Source organism: Scleropages formosus, chromosome 5 (genome assembly GCF_900964775.1).
Source record: "Scleropages formosus chromosome 5, fSclFor1.1, whole genome shotgun sequence".
Taxonomy (NCBI): domain Eukaryota; kingdom Metazoa; phylum Chordata; class Actinopteri; order Osteoglossiformes; family Osteoglossidae; genus Scleropages; species Scleropages formosus.
The window spans coordinates 5,071,290-5,086,484 of NC_041810.1; the positions used below are offsets into that span (position 1 = coordinate 5,071,290).

Consider the following 15,195-nt stretch of genomic DNA (forward strand, 5'->3'; position numbering starts at 1 on the left):
TATACTTTCGGAAGTACAGTTTGTTTTGCATTTATTCGGAAAGTAAATCACGAAAACGCACTGGTCATCCTATGAACATCAGTTAGGAAAGCAACTCTATAGTTTGACTCCAAACTTTTCCGGAGCCTAACCCGGCAACACAGAGAGGGGACACACCCAGGACGGGGCAGCAGTCCATCGCAAGGCACCCCGAGCAGGACTCAAACCCCAAACTTTTCCTCTATATATATATATATACATACACACAGTTAGGGGATGCGGTGGCGCAGTGGGTTGGACCACGGTCCTGCTGTCCGGTGGGTCTAGGGTTCGAGTCCCGCTTGGGGTGCCTTGCGACGGACTGGCGTCCCGTCCTGGGTGTGTCCCCTCCCCCTCCGGCCTTACGCCCTGTGTTGCCGGGTAGGCTCTGGGTTCCCCGTGACCCCGTAAGGGACAAGCGGTTCAGAAAGTGTATGTGTGTGTGTGTGTATATACATACAGTACTGTGCAAAAGTTTTAGGCACCTGGGGAAAAAAGCTGTAGGATGAGAATGGTTCCAAAAATAATGCTCTTAAATAATAAATTAAAATAATTAATTTATTAAAATAAGCTTTGGAACATCCATCGTCAACAACCACTTAGCGCAGCCGATTTGGCTGGGTCCCGCTTGCTGGTGGGTCTGGGGTTTGAGTCCTGCTCGGGGTGCCTTGCGATGGACTGCTGCCCCGTCCTGGGTGTGTCCCCTCTCTGTGTTGCCGGGTTAGGCTCCGGTTTGTCGCGACCCTGCTCGGGACAAGCGGTTTCAGCCTGTGTGTGTGTATTTTCTTTAACGACATACAAAACCTTTACTGTAATACTGTAACTTTTTTTCGAAAGGAATGCTTGGAAATCTAAAATATGCTCTTTCCCATTGACACTAATGCAGAAGACACTAAATAACCATCTAAAACTCATATTTTTGTGAAACATCTAAGTGCCTTGGACTTTTGCACAGTACTGTATATATATATATATATATATATATACAAACATACATACTTAGGAGTGAAAATCATGCCATTACTTTACAGCAACAAACATCCCATTAAGAACAAAGGACAGCGCTGCAGCTGTTTGTCTGGCTTTGGTTCTCCACGCTTGGAATGAACCCAAAACACCACTGTGCACCTGCAGCCCACCTCCATGTCCTGCTTCAGCCTTTTCGCTCCTTCGATCGGCTGAGAAGATGGGTGGACACACCGCGCACTCAGCTCGCCGTTCCAGGTAAACGTTTTCATATTGAAACACTGTTGCTCATCCAAGTGCTCCTCTACCTATCATCTTCACCTCCTACATACCAGTGCTGTTTCCAACCTACCCTTCATCGTCGGCTTCCTTTGTGTGTGTGTGTGTGTGTGTGTGTGTGTGTGTGTGTGTGTGTGTGTGTACAAGGGAACGGAAAGTGAGACCGACCACAATACCACCATGAAAGGTAGTGAGAGGATGGTGTGTTTGAAGGGGGGGGGGGGGGTGGCACCAGCGGAGCTCATGTTTCCCGACACCTCCGTAGGGCCTCCTTCAGCCGATGCGACACCCATCACCCCGGCCACATCGCGAACATCCCTAGTAGCCCCCCCAGTTCTGTTTGCATAACTGCGCTGAGAAAATTAATATTCTCACCACAAATGCTGAAGAAAGATTACTCCAACGGATGCTGAGTCATCAACTTCGGCAAAACTGTGCTACGCTTTCAATATACCGATAGGAGCGTACCTTCGAAATGCAGTGCATTTGTATTTAAACGAAATCGACATGCAACAAATGTCATATAAAACCTACAAACGTGCATGCTTCGTAAGTAGTGAAGTTAAATAGCATCCCTGAAAATCCAAGCAAAAAGGGTTGCGAGGCATTTCTGCCCTTGTGTGTACCATACTGATACTGGCTATAGAAAGGCTCAGTATAATATCTTGCTAAAGCACTAAGCACATAAAATATGTTTTTGCATGAGCAGTTACTTTTTTTTTTTTTACTTTCAATTGTTTGGGGGACTTCAGTCACTGCAGAGTTGACTCATGAACTCCCCTCTGGACACACACACATTGTGTGAACCGCAGAGAGCCAGAGCCTAACCCGGCAACACGCGACATAAGGCCGGAGGGGGAAGGGGACGCACCCAGGACGGGACGCCAGTCCGTCGCAAGGCACCCCAAGCGGGACTCGAACCCCAGACCCATCAGACAGCAGGACCTGGTCAAACCCGCTGCACCACCGTGCCCCCTCACTGTTCTAAATCCTTCCTCCCGAAACAAAGGTTAAAACCCCTTTAAAGTGTAAAAGCCTGAATTTACACTATTTTTATTAAGGTAAGTTGTACAGTGTATAAATTGTGTGGTCACACAGTTAATGGAATTTGCCCATGGATTGAGGAGCACTTCTATTCTCATGTTTACCTGCTATATTTGAAGTTTCAAACACCCCAGTTTGCCTCGTTTGCCTTGTGTTGACCTACCTGGTTGCCAGAAACCCCGTGAGCCCACCGCCCGTGCAGCGCTTTGATCGACAGGTGAATGGCCCTTCCTCCGGGCATCTCGTTTCGTGGGTGGCGCTTGCCACGCGATAGCCCCGGCTCCCGTTCCGTGGCCCACGGCGAGCACATCGGCTCCCGCCAGTCTAAGCCGGCTCCAACTTTCTTCTAGCTCCACTGATTTCTGCTGCAAAATGCAAAGAATTCTACGTATCGTAGGTCTCATCCTATTACTACCGAAAGGTAAGATGATTACCGAGCTCCTTTCTCGGCATTCCTCCTTCCTTCTCGGGGGAACCGCTGTATGAACGTGATATGTATAGTGAACAGGGTTACAGTACGTGTGTTTATCTATCCCAGCACCTCCTTAAGAGCTTTTCATTGTGCGTTTAGACAGCAAATATAATCATCAGATCTAATCAGCCACATTAATCTACATTAATCTACATTCATACATTAAGGGCACTAGCTAATGACTCTCAGCTTTGCATGTGTAAGGAACCGTCGTAGATGCGTCGCTTGTGAGCCATCGGAGCGTTCATGCATATTCATGTGACAGAGCGCCGCATGTTGAACGGCACAACGAGCGGGAGGCAGCTGTTTGAGCGTCTCCGCACCATACGTTTCCCCACAGGGGCCCGCTCTGCTCAGGGGAGGTTTGCCCAGAAGCTGCTCAATGACCTGATGGAGAATTACTCGAGCGCCCTGCGGCCGGTGGAGGACACAGACAGGGCCCTGAACGTCACCCTGCAGATCACCCTCTCCCAGATCAAAGACATGGTGAGTGTGGCTTGAACCTGTGGCACAACGAGTAGCGCTGAAGCCTCACACTGCCTGGGTGGTGCGAGGGGACGGGGGTTTGATCCCCACTCAGTCTGTGTGGAGTTTGTATGTTCTCCCTGTGTCTGTGTGGGGTTCCTCTGGGTGCTCTGGTTTCCTCCCACACTCCAAAGACGTGCTGTTCAGGTTCACCCATAGCGTGTGAGTGACAGAGAGAGAGTGTGTGTGTGTGTTCCACTGATGTATGGGTGAGTGACCCAGTGTAAGCAGTGTATCTAGCAGTGTAAGTCACTGCGGTGAATAAGGTGTGTGGGCTGATGACACTACATGGAGTTAATTGGAAGTCGCTTTGGAGAAAAAGTATCTGATAAATAAATAAATTCAACTGGGAACCACTGAGCAACATGGTGGGAGAACCTAAGGGCACTGTAGTCTGGATCAATACAGCTGGCAGAACAAGGCAGCAAGGACATAAAGCAAAAAGCTGAATGTTGCCGATTTGAGTCTTCCGAAGGGCTCTGCTGGAGTACCCTAGAGCAAGGTCTTTAACCTGAACTACTTAAGCAGCAGTACCCAACCCTTTAAACTGGTTTTAATCCACTTTTGATTAATTTGCTACTCAGCATTAAAGCCATAACTGAAGATTTCCTGGCGCAACTGATTTCCTTTCCAGTAAGGCTCTAGGATAGTTTTCGATACTCGGGGGCCACGAGTTAAATTCATATCTTAATATGATGTACTGTACTGCATTTCAAGTAGCATTTCTGTTTGCCATTAAGAGCGGAATAGATGTTGTCCAGTCACAAACCCGAACATAAATTTAAACTCCTGCAGGCAACAAATTGTATGTTTTCTCCTCAGCAACTTAAATTATTGACCTGTTTATACAGCTGGGTAATTTTTACTGGAGCAACTTTAGGATAAGCACCTTGCTCATGGATACTAGAGCCAGAGGTCGGGATCAGCCCTGTCACCTTTTGGTCGGCCAAACCCGCTGCACCGCCGTGCCCCCATCATAATAATAATAATAATAATAAGAATAATAATAGCGGGGTGCTGTGGAGCAGCGGGTTTGGTCAGGGCCTGCTCTCTGGTGCGTCTGGGGTTTGAGTCCTGCTCGGGTACCTTCCGACGGACTGGTGTCCCATCCTGGGTGTGTCCCCCCCCTCCAGCCTTGCACCCTGTGTTGCCGGGTTAGGCTCCAGTTCGCCGTGACCCCACTTGAGACAAGTGATTGCAGATGTTGTGTGTGTATTATAATAATAATAATAATAATAATAATAATAAATATGGCACAATGGTCTTGTGACAGCTGGAGTTTTGTCAGGCCAAGGTGCTGAATGAACTATGTCTTTGTGGTACCAGACAGGTCTTTTTTCTATTCTGATGATGTTAGAGTGCAGTCCTGACCTGATGAATATTATAAGCAAGTGTTTGTTCAGTGGACACATTTTACCTGTAAGACCTGAGGATTACAGATGGAATTTGCAGCTTTACTTCACAAAATGTTCCCTCTTTATCCCTGATCGTAGTTGTTTTGAGCACATTTATTGGAGGCTGAACGTTGCGCTGTAACCGGCGCTAAAGAGAGACAAATTGACCCCCGCAGCATCAGATCTTCCTCAGAGCAGTTCCTCCTCGCTGAGGAAACGGTGTCACTGACACGCGCCATTGTGTCGCCTTTACCTGATATTGACAGCTTTGTCTTGATTTCAGCCGGGCTGGCGGTCTGGATGAGTTACCCCATCAGTCCTGCAATTTATGTGAATGAGTGATCCCTACTGGGGCCTCAAATGTCCAATTAAAAGAGTAAAGGTATTCGACTCTTTTTGCCACTGGGCCTTTTTTTTTTTTTTTCTTTTTAATACGGTGTCCAGAAAGCAAGTTTAAATATTTCAGGCTCCCTGTGTTTTTGAAACAATGTCTTTGAGATATTTTCTACACTGCATTGCCGTTGTTAAAGGGAATGCAACATTTTCAGTGCTGTAATTGCAGCTGGCACTGTGTGTGTGTGTGTGTGTGTGTGTGTGTGTGTATGTGTGTGTGTGTGTTCGTGCGTGCGTGCGTGCAGGACGAGCGGAATCAGGTGCTGATCGCGTACCTGTGGATAAGGCAGACGTGGCACGACACCTACCTGAAGTGGGATAAGGAGGCCTACGATGGCCTGGAGGTCATCCGTATTCCCAGCAGTCTGGTGTGGAGGCCCGACATCGTCCTATATAACAAGTACGCCTGTACGTTCTACGCAAACGCAGCCATAGCACACGTGTTGCAATCCACTGGCCGCAGCGTTTAAGCAGCATTCCCTTCACTGGACACCAGGCATGAGAAGGTATAGGTAGGCAGTGCACGAACACTAAATAGAGCATCTTCAATTTTCATTTTCTTTGCCGACCCAACGTTTTGCCTCTTTACGATCGTTTTAGCCCGTCAATCGTTTCCATAATTCTGTTCTGGCTCAGGGCTGATGATGATTTCTCTGGACCGGTGGACACCAACGTGGTCCTTCGCTACAATGGAGAGATCACGTGGGACTCACCGGCCATCACCAAGAGCTCCTGTGTGGTAGATGTGTCCTACTTCCCCTTTGACAGCCAGCAATGCAACCTGACCTTTGGCTCCTGGACCTACAATGGCAACCAGGTAGACATTACCATGGGCATGGACAGCGGGGACCTGTCTGACTTTGTGGAAAACGTAGAGTGGGAGTGCCTCGGCATGCCGGCGGTCAAGAACGTCATCATGTACGGCTGCTGCTCGGACCCTTACCCAGACATCACTTACACCGTCCTCCTCAAGCGACGCTCCTCCTTCTACATCTTCAACCTTCTCCTCCCCTGTGTTATGATCTCCTTCCTGGCACCACTGGGTTTCTACCTGCCTGCCGATTCTGGGGAGAAGGTCTCGCTGGGGGTCACCGTGCTGCTCGCCCTCACTGTCTTCCAGCTCATGGTGGCTGAGAGCATGCCCCCTTCCGAGAGCGTGCCCCTTATTGGTAAGGTTCTCCAGGATTTCCACCGCCATTCATTCTCCTGCTTGGTAATGTAATGCATTCTCCGCATGCACTTTCTTCTTGTATTAGTTGGTGGTTCAGCTGCCTTAAGCACTTACATGGTATTTTCTTCTCACACAGGGAAGTATTACATCGCGACAATGACTATGATCACGGCTTCCACAGCCTTGACCATTTTTATCATGAACATCCATTTCTGTGGAGCCGAAGCAAGGCCTGTTCCTCACTGGGCCAAAGTGGTCGTCATTGACTACATGTCCAAGATCTTCTTCGTGTACGAGGTGGGCGAGAACTGCACCACACCTCAGGCTAAGCGAGAGGAGCCGCACGCCAACGGCAAGCTGCAAAGACACAAAGATGAGAAAAACCACTGCTCGCACCACAGCAACGGCGACCGAAGGGCCCACTCGATCCCGCAGCCCTGCAGGACATACGAGGAGTTCGATCTGCCAGCCAACCTCAACGGCAGCTTGAAGGAGGAGCTCTGCTGCCCTTTGAAGGGTGGCACCCATGTATATACGTGCGGTCACAATGACGAACTCATGAGGAACGTTGAATACATCGCCAACTGCTTCCGGGAGCAGAGGGCCACCTGCGCCAAGGGGGCCGAGTGGAAAAAGGTGGCGAAAGTCATGGACCGATTCTTCATGTGGATCTTCTTTATCATGGTCTTCCTCATGAGCATCCTGATTATAGGCAAAGCCCCATAACTTTTCCTTTGTCTTCATGTTCCATAACACGTGTCCCCGTGAAACATCGCAAACGCAATTCACGAAGGCCGTGCATCCAAACTCAATTTTCCATTATTCCATAACTGCTTCTCTTTCTCAGGCTGAAAATAATGACTTCGTCTCCCTGCGAACAAAAAACCTTAACATCTCACATCAGCACTAGCAGTTGGCATTTTTAAAACAAGGGACCAACGGAAGTCATGCTATGGAAATGCATTTTCACCCACATAATATCTCTCTTACGGTACGTTAACAGACACACACACACACACACACACACACACACACACACACACACACACACACACACACCCGACAGGTTGCACTGCATTCAGGCCCAGCTGTCTGTATGCAGGGAAACCGATCCCCGATTTTCCTATGGCTGCTGAAAGTTCACAGGGTGAACCATATGCAGCGATGGGTATCTGGTTCTCCTCCTGCCGGAAACCCGATGCTCGCTGCAGACGACCGTGGCATTGCCAGAGGTTCGAAGCGCTGAATATTTTCTATTCAAAGTAGACGTTAAATTGTTAATGATCTGCTTTGCCTTTCGAAGTGGTGCAGAAGATGTAAGACAATCTGTATGAGCCGCAAATGTTCATCAATAATGCATTTTTATGGGACGGCCTAGGGTGCTTAATAAAAGACATATGAGAAATATACCATAATACTGCTAAACACCATACTTTTGCTTTGCACCGTAAGTACTAAATACGCACTAAATACATACTTGCCTATGTGACCTTATATGCCAGGCTTATTGGCATATTTTGCACGCAATTAAATCTGGTCCTTGACAAAAATGAGTTTTGATCCTACTCTTTGGGTTGCCAGTGTTTTTTAAATCATTCTGAAGAAGCAAACAAAGTGTACTGGCATGCTGGAACATTCTCAATTAATATTTAACCATCGCCTGTGACAAAGCAGCGTTGATGGCTGACTTTAATAGTCACCTAGTTGAGGAGTCCAATACTGTTGGTAAAGGTTTTATGTCTCCGGTAAATTCTGCAGGATTTACCCAAGCTGTGAAAGATCCAGCACATTCTCACAATCATACAGTAAATCTTTTTATATCATAATTCTACACGCATTCTTAAGTTAGAATGTCGGAAAATAGAACATTAGTGGAGATCGACCGAAATGCGTGTTTGTCATAATAGTAGCATGTGGTGAAAGTGTTGAAAATACAACGAAACACTTTTTGCAGTCATATCTGAATATTATGGTAAATTAACAGATGAGAACACAAATAGTCCTCGCATCTTTTTTAAAAGCAAGCAGTTTAATAAAAAAATCAGAAAGGCAATTCAGTATTGTTCCTCTCATCAATGATTATGATCTTTTTGCCCAATAAGTTAGTGTCACTTGTACCATCTACTTCAGGGTCTGAGTGAAGAGAGGTCAGGATCTAGCTTTGCTGCCTCTGATACTGCTCTGCACTATGTGTACTGCTTAAGTAATTTCACTGTATTTACCACAGAGGTCAGGAATGTTTTTTATAAAAAAATTTAAAAAAAAATTAGCAGTTTCCAAAATTCTGTATTACCTCAACCAACATGATAGTGTTGAAAGATTTCAGTCTGGAATTTACCCAGGTCGTTTAGAAACAGCATTTATCCGTGTTGTTGATGCTATTTTAATTCAATCTGATGCTGGGAATATCTAATTTATTATGTTGTTCGACTTAAGTGCAGTGTTTCATACTCTTGATCACAATATTTTCTTAGTGGTCTTTAATATCTGGTTGGATTATCAGGAATTCAAGTGTTTCTCTTTGTATTTATCAAATCATAGGCAATTTGTGTCGGTGTCCCTTAGTTTTTTGTTTAAGGTCAGAAAAAGTGTTCTCCAAGGTTCGGTCTTTGGTCCGTTGCTGTTCTTGCTCTAGATGCTACCATTCGGAATATCCAAAAATATAACAGTAGCTTCATTCTTATGTTTCACTGATTACAACAGTGGATGAGCAATAATTATATCCATAAATCCTGAAAAAAAATTCAGGTATGTGCAGATGGCAATGTTTAACCTGTAAACTACATTTTTTTAGCTGACACCTTTCTTCAAAGTAATTTATAATGTTAAGATACCTATAATTGTTAATCCATTTACGCTTCTGGGTGATTATAGTAAAGTAATTCAGGATAAGTACTTTTCTGAAGAGTACTAAGCTGTAGGGGAGATTCAAGCCAGAAACCTTTGGAACCAAAGTCAGCAGCTCTAACCAGTGCACCACCAGCTGCTTTCTAATACAGATGGTCCCCGATTTATGATGATTCGACTTACGATTTTTTTTTTTTTTGACTTTTCGAAGTAGAAACCGTACTTTGAATTTTGAATTTAGATTTTTTTTTCCTGGGCAACCGATACGCGGAGTGATACTCTCTCATCATGCTGGGCAACGGCAGCGATCCGCACCTCCCAGTCTGTCACACAGAGGTGCGTGTTAGGTGTATTAAATGCATTTTCGACTTGCGATATTTTCGACTTACGATGGGTTTTGCGGAACGTAACCCCATCGTAAATCGGGGACCACCCGTAGTCCCAATTCTTCATTTTTAAGGACTAAATTTTAACTGCTTTAATTGCTGTGGAAACTTGGACATTTTCTTCAATAGCGATCTATCTTTTGGGTTTTATGTTTCTGCTTTATCTTGGTTTTGCGTCACCCGGCTGAAAAACGTACAGTAGGTGAACAAAGACACTGTTTATCGAGACAAGATGTGGAAAAGCTAGATCATGAATTTGTCTGGAGCAAAATCAACTCTTTTAATTGTCTGTTAACAGGCTCTCTGTATCACACTGTATTTAGTTAATGTTAAAGTATTATAATTACTGTTATTATTGTTGTTGCTGCTGTTGTTCTTTTTTAATAGCAGCTGTTGCAAAACTCCACCCGCTGACAGTTAAAACCATAAGCAGTCCACAAGGCTGTGGTTGTGTCAGGTGCAGCATCTGTGTGATGCTTTCTGGTATGTTGCAAGTAAAAGAAAAAAGAAGAGAAATGCTTTTTTTCCAAATTGCTTTATTAACTACTTAAAGCTATAAACACAGACCTTTTACATGAGCTTACTAACACATCTCGAGAATAAAACTGGGTGAAAGGCCTACTAAGTTTGGCAAAAAAAAGGCACACTAAACATAAATTGCAAAATAATATTTCATGAAATATGCACATCTTGTTCGTTTAAGTAGCTTGGTGCATTACATTTCAAGTTAAAATTATACTTCTGATGCGGAATTACTGGGAAGGCCAACGGAGGCCAACGGAGGCCAGTGGAGGCCAATGGAGGCCAGGTGGCTTTTGAATGCTTGCAACAGAATTGTAATAATTTTATTTTGTTGCTTAGTAGACTCTTGAATCCAAAGCAATCTTAGATTTTACCCATTAATACAGCTGAACATTTAACTGGAGAAATTCAGTAAATTACCCTGCTTGAGGGTAAAATAGCAGAGCCCCTTTCAGCTAGGCAAACCAATCTCCTTCGGGCTCCCCGCCTGTGTCCTTAACCACCCGGTATCTGTTTCACGCATGACGTCAGTATCATTTCATGTCCGACTTAAATAATGAGATTCCATTTCTTTGTATTTTGCAGAAACTAAGTATCTTAGTACTGAAGGCTTTGGCAAAACAAACTCTCATCAAGGTTAAACTTTAAAAAAGACACAAGTAAAGGACACATTTTCCTATTAAATATATTATACCTTTTCTTAACTCCGTTTTTTTAAGTTTTCGTATAAAACCCGAGCACTGCATATATTAAATACACCCTAACTTCTGCGATAAAGAGGGTTATGCAGGAGCTTCTCATTAATGAGCCTTTAAACAGGCCATAGAGGAACTGTGTGCACTGTGCCAATGTGACGCCCCATGTAACACAGTGAAATACCGTGGTGCGCCGGCGCGCCAGCCGCGCTCACACGGTAAGCAGTGATAAGCATCTCAAACTCTTCTTTTGCATAACTGTCTGTTTTTTCGTCACTGCATGCACCCCTCTCTTAACACCGAAGAAAAGCACAATGAGTTCAAAGAAGACATGGCAAGAGCTTATAAACGCGCGGAGAGCAAAACACTAGGAAATGTGAAATGAACATTGCTGACATATCCAACACCAAAGGAATAAACATGACAAGCATTCATGTCATAAAAATACAGCATCCTCTGCAATGAGGTTTTCTTTGAGCAGCACTGAGTGCACAATCATTGCTGACAGTACAAATTAAGGAGTAATGTGACATCAGTGTCATGATCATGTCCGCGATAAGTTTTAAAATAAAACTGCTTCTTCTGACCTTGGCTCAGTTTTTTTTTTTCTTACCCCAATTATGTTTGCATGGCGGCTCAGCTGGTAAGCCCACAAATGGTTCAGTTTTAAATAGTTAAATAATAATAGACTATATGACACCAATAGAGCTGCACATTGCAACACATTTTATGTGTTTCTAGCATTTTTTATTCACTTTAATCTGGGCTTTGGGTTTGAATCTGGCACACCTTGAGCAGAATTTGCATGTTCTTACCATGACGTTTGTTTTTTTGCTCCACTTTCCTCCCATAGGCCAAAGACACATGTTTTAGGTAAATCTGCGACTCTAACTACTGTAGTGTGTGTGTTGCACTGCTTTGCAGTATAAGCGGGTCAATGATCCTAGGGAGTCTGGTGCAGTGATCAAAGTCACCGTGGATAAAGAAGTTAGCTAAATACTAGTTAATAATCATTTTATGCCACTTTCGAGAATAGCATCTGCTAAATGAATAATAAATGTAAATGTGGACAAATGAAAGCAGGGCCAAACTACGCATAGTGCATAACTTATTGGAAAACCTTGGGAACGCAACATTTTACGAGGACACAACTAGATATGAATAAAATTAATAACAAAACAAAAAAGTTGAAATAAAAACAAATGAAAAACAGCCTCTTTGAAAGCTGTAGAAGTACAGCATGTGGACGGTTGTAATGAGTCTCTACAGGGTATAAAATAAAGAAACAGTGTCAGTAAAAATTCTCTCAGTAGATATTAACCCCTAAAAATATTCCTTAAAATATACTTTTTTAAAATATACTCTTTTTGTCTTGCTTCTTCTTTTCTTCTCCATTTCTTCTTAGTTTTATGAAGTTATCACACGTATGGAATTCTCTTGAAGAGCAGTCTCGTGTCCAGTTGCCCAGCCAGCAAGTGAGAAAACAGTGGAAAAATTAAGTGGCTCTTTATAAATACTTAAATGTTCCTTCAGTGTATTTCCTGTTTGGACTGTGAGGGAGGGGATCCTTCAGTAGGTCTGGTAGACATCCTGGAGAGGCACCTGGAAGGTGGCGGCCGGGAAGGCCTGGGGCACATACGCTCCGTAGCCTCCGTAGGTGGCGGCAGCCACCGCCACGTTCTTCTGTAGGGCAGCAAGGGTGGCAGCGGAAGCAGGTGCAGTGATGGGTACGTAGCCCGCTCCGTAGGTGGCTCCATAGAGGCCGGCGGTAGCAGGAATGCGCTGAACAGTATGGGCCATGGCGTACACGGGGGTGATGGGGCGACCCTGGAAAGAGAAACCCAGTGTAGTACTTTCTGGAATATTAAATAGGAATTTCCCTTTTCTGTGGTCTTATCCTGCTAATGTAAATGTAGATTATGTTTGAAAAAAAATGCAATATCTCACACACACACACACACACTGAAACCGTTTGTCCCGAGCGGGGTTGTGGCGAACCGGAGCGTAACGCAGCAACACAGGGCATAAGGCTGGAGGGGGAGGGAACACACTCAGGACAGGATGCCAATCCATCACAAGACACCCCCAGCGGGACTTGAACCCCAAACCTGCCAGAGAGCAGGACCCGGTCAAACCCACTGCACCAACCCGCCCCCCTTAATGGGATATCATGAAATTATATAAGATTCACACTGTAATGGGGCAATAGATGACGTAGTTGTTAGAGAAACTGCCCTCGGCCCTGAAAAACCCGGGTCTGGATCTCACCTCCTGCTATACCGCCCCTGAGCAAGGTACTTACCCTGAAATGTTTCACTGAAAATTACTCAGCTATTTAAAAGGGTAATTTTTTTTCTTTTTTTTAAGTAGTTTAACATTGTAAGCTGCTTTGGTGAAGAGCAGCATCTAAATAAAAACAAAAAACGTTAATGTAATGTGCAAGTACTTGCAGGTACTCAGTGGAAGAAGAAGGACAAGGGCTGGGACGGTGAGGAGTACCTGAAAGGGTGGCGGGGTGGAGACGGCAGGAATTACGGTGGTAGCAGCGTGGGGTCCCGATGGGTCGTGTTGGATGGCCAAGGGGGTGATGAGGTGTTCCACTGCATGCACCTTACTGTCATCCATCATCTTGGCCGCATGGCCAGCGGAGAACACAGGGTACTGGGCGCCGAGGGCGGGAAGGGCCACTACGGACAGATACCTTCAATCAGTGCAATTCCAGTTCAGTAGGTGGTAGGCAGCCACCTCCCCAGGACTCCGCTAGGGGGTGCAATGACCATGTGGTCCTAGAGAGAGGTCGACATTAACTGCCGGTAGCTGCCGAGCTGCACGTGCAACATTTGTGAACGAAAACCTGCAAGGAACAGGAACACACACTCAAACACACATTTATCTGCTACTTGCTAAGATCAGCCTTTCCGGGCACTATATCACACGCTTCCTTTTCCCAGGTGTATGCTGGCAGCGAGTCTCAATGTCCGACCGTGCAAACAATGTGCTTTAAAACCTTCGGATTGCTGAATGCATTAAAATGGAGCTGCATGTTAAAATACACTGCACACTGACCGCCGCGTACTGTGAGCTCGTAATATCGACTTAGACCTAAACCGTAACAATGCGTACAATCAGTCAGCTGCGCTCCGTTGTTCTGCCTCCGAGATGATTTATCACACGTAGGTTCCTTCCCCTGAACGTCTGAGAAAGCCTGCAGTAATTATCAGAGACGGTGGCACAAGGTTTCAGAGAGGGGAACACAATGGGCGTCAGCAGGTGACAGATTTATTCGGTGTGATTCAGCTTAAGAGGGGAAACCGACTACAAGATTAGCACATTTCAGCCGAGTGTGCAGTTAGCCTTGTGTTAGGTCATTGTTCGTGGAAAAAAAAAGCCGTTAGTCCTGCGCTAGTCCTCTTACAAGTGATAAACAAAATGCTCTTTAAAGGTCAAAGGATCGAGTTGGGCCGGTCATCGGAAGCACCCCCTCTGACGGCATGAGGCAATAGAAAACAATCACGGAACTCTTTCAATCAGTGGCTGAGACAGAGAACCCTTTTAGTTGGATCAGTTTGGCTCTCAGGTGCCAGATGCCACCTAATACTGTTCCGTCAAGGGTCTGAATTATGGTCATGGGAAAGTGAACCAAGATTTTGCAAAGGAGAATCTGTCACAAATCATAGGGTCCCGCTTTATGATGACAGCCCAGATGGACAGCAATCAACATTTTTTCCAGATAAAGATAGAAACACTCACAGGGGGAGATGGCAAGTGAAAGAAAAAGGCAGCAGAGCTGAGACACGAGGAAGGTTGCAGAGTGAAGGATGGTCCCCACAACAGCACTGCAGAGTTTGTGCGAGGAAGCAGAAGAAGGACCGGTCTCACACTGACTTGTGCCAGGCTTGAGGCCCACTGGGTTCACTGCAGCCAGATCCAGGCTGGGCACCAGCTCATAAGGCTTCTCCTGCTGCTTGGCCTTCCCTTCATGGTACCTGCTGTAGATGCCACGCCCCGCTGAATAACCCCCTAGGTAGGAGCCCCGTGACCCCGGGGCCCTACTCCCAGGTATCGCACGGCCTCGGCCTCTTATGGTACCTGCTTGAGACAACAATGAGATTGGATCATGTTCAGTATTGGATGTCTATAAAAAACATATGTTTCTCAAGGTCCGTCAACAAATCAAAGTTCTACACTGGTAGACTGCTCCTGGAGCCGGAGGCCATATAGCGTGAGCTCAAATCCTAATTTTTCCCAAAACGAAGAGTCGTGAACCTGACCGCGTTGCAGTATTTCAAGTAAAAATTACCAGTACAGGTCACAAGTGCAAATATGGGGCCTTATTTGTCTTTGCTTTCTTTTTCCCTTTATTTCAGTTGCTTGCAGAGGAGGACGTAAACCACTTAGACTAGAACATTTCATCCAGGACTTCAGCGAATTTAAGAGGGAGGGAAATTATTGAGATTTGCCGTAATCGGCGAAAGCAAAACAA

The 15,195-nt window shown here is 45.4% G+C and overlaps 2 protein-coding genes across 5 annotated transcripts in view; one reads left to right on the plus strand and one right to left on the minus strand.

Moving 5' to 3' along the window:
* The first annotated feature begins 2,679 nt into the window (after positions 1-2,679).
* Positions 2,680-6,988, plus strand: LOC108930810 (neuronal acetylcholine receptor subunit alpha-9-II). Its single transcript, XM_018746225.2, has 6 exons — positions 2,680-2,728; positions 3,120-3,265; positions 5,337-5,491; positions 5,728-6,260; positions 6,399-6,650; positions 6,732-6,988. The coding sequence occupies exons 1-6, from the start codon at positions 2,680-2,682 to the stop codon at positions 6,986-6,988; spliced, it is 1,392 nt and encodes a 463-aa protein (XP_018601741.2).
* Positions 6,989-10,014: 3,026 nt separating this feature from the next.
* The window catches only part of LOC108930846 (RNA-binding protein 47-like), a 34,282-nt gene continuing 29,101 nt past the window's right edge, over positions 10,015-15,195 (minus strand). For 2 of the 4 annotated variants that reach the window (XM_018746317.2, XM_029252103.1), the window contains exons 3-5: positions 14,598-14,804; positions 13,212-13,399; positions 10,015-12,539 (exon numbers count right to left, since the gene is read on the minus strand). In XM_018746317.2, coding sequence (XP_018601833.2) covers positions 12,282-12,539; positions 13,212-13,399; positions 14,598-14,804 — 653 coding nt within the window. In that variant the 3' untranslated portion in view covers positions 10,015-12,281. The remainder of the gene's footprint in view (positions 12,540-13,211; positions 13,400-14,597; positions 14,805-15,195) is intronic. The other 2 variants (XM_029252101.1, XM_029252102.1) reach the window with 2 other exon arrangements.